The sequence below is a fragment of the Poecilia mexicana genome, unplaced genomic scaffold, assembly GCF_051168715.1.
Source record: "Poecilia mexicana isolate PSO_F unplaced genomic scaffold, ASM5116871v1 scaffold_7, whole genome shotgun sequence".
NCBI lineage: Eukaryota > Metazoa > Chordata > Actinopteri > Cyprinodontiformes > Poeciliidae > Poecilia > Poecilia mexicana.
Window position 1 is genome coordinate 852,372 of NW_028263376.1, and position 5,483 is coordinate 857,854.

The 5,483-nt window shown below is 39.7% G+C and overlaps 1 protein-coding gene across 1 annotated transcript; it reads right to left on the minus strand.

The window, feature by feature from the left end:
* Positions 1-634: 634 nt before the first annotated feature.
* On the minus strand, positions 635-3,523 carry LOC148158212 (zinc finger CCHC domain-containing protein 3-like). Its single transcript, XM_088006844.1, is given in 2 exon segments — positions 635-3,186; positions 3,189-3,523. Coding segments are annotated over 2 exon segments (939 nt in total). The 5' UTR covers positions 3,406-3,523; the 3' UTR covers positions 635-2,464.
* Between the last annotated feature and the right edge of the window lie 1,960 nt (positions 3,524-5,483).

Genomic DNA, 5,483 nt, shown 5'->3' on the forward strand with positions numbered 1-5,483 from the left:
CCTATGGTCAACACTATCGAAGGCTTTTTCCAGGTCTATTCCTAGTATAGACAAGGGGAGGTTTCTCTCTTGGCAGTATGTATAAGTGTCTCTGATCAGTGCTAAGCTATCAGACATCTTTCTTCCCGGAATGCCACACGTCTGTTCTTTATCTATTATACTAGCAATAACTGTTTGTACCCGGAAAAATAAAACTTTTGATAAAATTTTTACATCTAGTCCCAGCAGTGTTAAAGGTCTCCAATTTTTTAAAATGTTTTGTGGGCCTTTCTTATAAAGCAAAGTAATCATTCCTTGATTCATCATATTTGGTAATCTTCCTTCTCTAAAGGCTTCATTATAGACTTGAAGCAAGGGTTCTTTTATGATATCCCAGAAACAGGCATAAAATTCCTTTGGCAGGCCATCCCGGCCTGGGGTCTTGTTATTCTGCATGCTCTGCATGGCTTTTGTTAATTCTTCTATTGTGATTTCCTGGTCCAGACTCTTCCTCTCACTTTCAGTTAATTTATTAGTCATTTTGGTTAAAAAATAGGGAAAACCTTCTTCATTTGTCTCTTTGCTTTCATAAAGTTTCTTGTAAAATTCATATACCTCTGTATTAATCTGTTTACTATTTTTTAATTCTTCTCCGTTTTCTGTAATCAATGAGTTGATCCAATGTTTGGATTTTAACAGTTTCCTAAAAAAATAACGTGTACATTTCTCATTTTCCTCCAAATGTTTTACTCTACTCCGAACCAAAATACTTTTACTTTTCTCATTTAGTTCTGTCATCATTTCTTTTTTAAGTTTCACTATTTCCTCACTGACTTGAAAACCCGCATGTAGTAACTTGTAATATCTTTGCAGTTTAATTTGTTTTCTCCTTATCCACTTCCTTTTTTCTCCTGCTATCCTCCTGCCTTCTTTACTGAAAAACTCTTTTGTTCTATTTTTAATTTCCTCCCACCATTCCCCCACGGTCTCATATAGGATAATTAATGATAACCATTGCTTAAATTTATATGTATATCTTGTTACTATTTTTTCATTTTTTAGTAAGCTTGTATTTAATTTCCACAATCCAGCTCTTTGTTTTTGGGAATCCACAAGTTTCATTGAAACCGTTATCTTATGGTGGTCGGAAAAAGGAACCGGGTCCACTGTACATGTAGTTGGTACAATCATACACGATGTCAATACATAATCTATTCTTGAAAACGTTTTCCCATTTGACCAAGTATACCCCGATTCTTTTGGATGCAAAGTTTTGAAAACATCAGTAAGTTTACAATCATTTATTAAGTTATTCAATACCTTTGAACTTGTATCTGTTCTATTCGTAGAAATGTTTTTAGAATTTCCACCTCTTTTTTCTAGTATACAATTAAAATCTCCAGCTATTATCACATTTTTCCCACAACATATATACGTCTGCAGATTTTGCAATAAAATAACTCTCTCACTAAGGTCAGTAGGCCCATATATGTTGATTAACCTTATTTTGAAACCTTCTTTGTCTAAGTCTATTAATAGTACTCTTCCATCTACTATATTCTCCACTTTCTCCATTTGAAACTTTTTATTATTGAACAATATTGCTACTCCTGTAGCCCTATTTTGATTATCTCCTGACCATATTGACAAACCATGGGTCCATCTTTTTTCATATTTACTATAATTGTCCATAAATGGTAAACCACATTCCTGTAATAGAAAAAGGTCACCTCCACTGTTATATAGGTGATCAAATACCGTTTGACATTTAACTTCATCTCTCAACCCTCTCGTATTTATTGTTGTAATATGAAGTTGTGAGATGTCTTCTTGTAGAGGTGTCCTTATAAATCTACTTAATCATTAGTCTTTACCTTTTTCTTTTTCTTTTTTTGTGTCTTCCAGTTTCCGAGTTGACTTCTGTCCATCATTTCCTCCGATTCCCCCGTCGTCTGCTGAGTCGTGCCAGTCAGGAACACTATTTTCTCATCTTCCAAAAAGGGTGTCACATTTTGAGTAGTTGTTGGCCAGTTTTCTATATCTGGGCCCCCTGAAGAATCTGTAGAGGGGACCTGGGGGCGTTTCTTAGAATTTAAATTGGAGGAGCAAACCTGAAATGGTGGAAAAAAACTGTCTGATGAATTTTCGTCATCTGGGAAGAGGGCTGTACTACACCCCTCTGTGTTCCCTCCTGTTGATGATTCTGGTTGCAATGATATCAAGTCTGTCATCATAAGGTCTAATAATCCACCGCATTCTCCTACTGTCACCATGCTGCGATAGTTACTTTGTTGAATGCCTTCCCGCTGATTTATCTTTTCCTTGTTTTGTGGATCCGCTTGTCCTACCTCTTCCGCCATCGTCTGGCTGTGTTCAGACTCCATTCCCGCCGTCTCTCCTAGTCCCTCTTCCGTCATCCCTCTATGGTGGATGGGGGGGGTGTGCGTCTCCGTCTGTACTTCCAGCCGTCTAAGTGGACCAGGTGTTACCAGGTTCCGCTGTTCCTCTCCTGTTTCCTCCAAGCCACCCGGTTGGGGGGTTTCCGAAGGGGGGGGGGGGGGGCGGGTTCAATTCCCTCCTTCTTTTCCTTCCTGTCCTCCCCCTCCTTTTGCGGTTGTTCTTTAGCTGGTCCGTCCTCTGTCACTTCTTGTTGAAATAATATCTGGTCTCCCAAATCTAGGGTTGATTGTTGTTGCGGTGTCTTTTTTACTCTGTTTGCATATGAGCTAGGGCAGGTTTTGAAGGTGTGTCCGCTTTCACCACAAAGGTTGCATTTCACTGGGTCTGGACAATTTTTAGTTAAGTGTTCTTTGCTGTCGCAGTTCCTACAATGTATATTATGGCATTCTGCCAACAGGTGTTGTTGAGAGCCGCACCTGTGGCAAATTTTCGGCTGACCTGGATAGAACACATGGCCTCTGATTGCACCCAGTTGTATCACAGGTGGTAAGTGTTGTATTTCACCAGTTCTTAAATCTCTTTTTAATTGAACAAAAAAACGTCTGCCCCCCGTCCTTATTCCATCTTCGTCTCTCATTTCGTATCCGTGAATCACCGTACTTCTTTGTTGCAGCCATGTCTTAATATCCTCCATACGAACTTGCTCGGACTGTAATTGTTACATCAGGACTGTAATTGTTTTTGGTTCCGTTTGCGAAAGGGAAACCATTCCAACATTAGCCAATTGCGGTCTTGTCGTTTTTAGTTTCTCAAACATTTTTCGAAAAAGGTATTAGTAGTAAATACTACCTCAAAGGTTTTTCTTCCAGGAAGTGCGAAGATATAGTCCAATTGGGCTGGTAGAAATCCCAGTTCCTTTTGCAAGATCAATCGGCTGAATTGAAGTCTATCCATTTCTTTCTCATTCTGCAAGTCGAATCTCACTGCGTTCCTGCGGGAACCAGGCGTGGCCATAGGTGAAGCCATCCTCCTCACATCCTCACCACCTACAGGATCACAGGGTAGCTGTGACTACTGTCAGGTATATTATGACATATGTATCACCATTGAAAAGCGAGACCGACGACTATAAGCTTCGCACATGTGGTTCTCACTCATGGTCCAAAATAAAAAACATGATGAAAGTTGGTAATAGTTAATTTGTAAAAACAATTTCAATTTTCATATTAAAGATTTTAATTTACACTCAAAAACTCAGACAAATAATAATTTTATGTAAGCAAAACATGAGAAGTCACAGGAAATATGTATTCTTCCCACAATGCATTGTGAGATCTGATTCAGCGCTGTGAGATTCCTCACTGCCTCTGTCTAGGACCCGTTGCTATGGTAATTAATTATCTGCACCTGGGCTGGCTCTCTCCCTGGTTTCTATACTTGTGAGACACCCAGCGTCGTTCTCAGGGCCCTGACAAAAAACCATAAGCCCTAGGAAAATTTTGAAAACATTTTACAGGAGCAGGCATGTGTATCTATCTCATGACCAACTTTGAGATCAATAGGCCGCTTTTTGTGCCTGTGAGGGGGAGTTAAAGAGAGTTTTGGAGTCAGACCTCCACTGTCCTGTGTGTGTGTTTCAGAGAGAAATCTTAGTGATGCTGCGAGTTCCTCAGATTAAAGTTTTTTCGTTTTTTTTAATTTATGTCGTCATTTTATCTCAGAATCCCACTAAAAGTAATAGCTCCAATGCCGGGATCGAGCCGCTCGTTTGATACCACTTTTGTTGGTGGGCACGCAGCGGTACGAGCCGCATTAACGGTAACGGAAGAAAAATATGGAATAACTAGAAAATTCCACAGAAATTTTAAGGGGCCTGCCAAGTGTGCCCTCCGCTCTAACCCCAGCGTTTCAAATTAGCCGTGAAAAAAACATAAAAGCATGTCTGACAAACTTATCTCACCACTAGAACACAGTAACTGTAAACATTGTCAGGTGTATTATGAAAATATGAGTCACCATTGGGAAGCAGGATATAAACCCCAAGTCATTGAAATTCAATCTGAGACCGACGACTATAAGCTTCGCACATGTGGTTCTTACTCATGGTCCAAAATAAAAAACATGAAGAAAGTTGGTAATAGTTAATTTCTAAAAACTATTTCAATTTTCTTAGTAAAGATTTTAATTTACACTCAAAAATTCAGACAAGTAATAATTTTATGTAAGCAAAACATGAATAGTCACACGAAATATGTATTCTTCCCACAATGCATTGTGAGATCTGATTCAGCGCTGTGGGAATACTCACTGCCTCTGTCTGCGGCCCGTTGCTATGGTAATTAATGATCTGCACCTGGGCTGGCACTGTCTTTCAGACAGGCTGGTTTCTATACTTGTGAGACACTTAACGTCGGTCTACAGGACCCTGACAAAAAACTATAAGCCCTAGGAAAATTTTGAAAACATTTTACAGGAGCAGGCATGTGTATCTATGTCATGACCAAGTTTGACATCAATAGGCCGCTATTTGTGCCTGTGAGGGGGAGTTAAAAAGAGTTTTGGAGTCTGACCTCCACTGTCCTGTGTGTGTGTTTCAGAGAGAAATCTTAGTGATGCTGCGAGTTCCTCAGATTAAAGTTTTTTCGTTTTTTTTAATTTATGTCGTCATTTTTACACAGAATCCCAATAAAAATAATAGCTCCCTTCTCGGCATCGAGCCGCACGATTTGATACCACTTTTGTGGGGGTACACGCAGCGGTACGAGCCGCATTAACGGTGATGGAAGAAAAATAAATAATCTATAATAATAAAGAGACATTCTATTGGGTGTAGAACAATAGGTGCCTGCCATGCAATGCATGGAGGCAGTGACTGACCTGCTTCGCAGGTCAGTCACTGCTCTCCTTATGCATTGCTAATGGCATGCCCCAATAAATAAATAAATAAAGAGACATTCTATTGGGTGTAGAACAATAGGTGCCTGCCATGCAATGCATGGAGGCAGTGACTGACCTGCTTCGCAGGTCAGTCACTGCTCTCCTTATGCATTGCTTATGGCAGGCCCCAATTACATTTTAATTTCCATCATCATGCTGACAAAGGT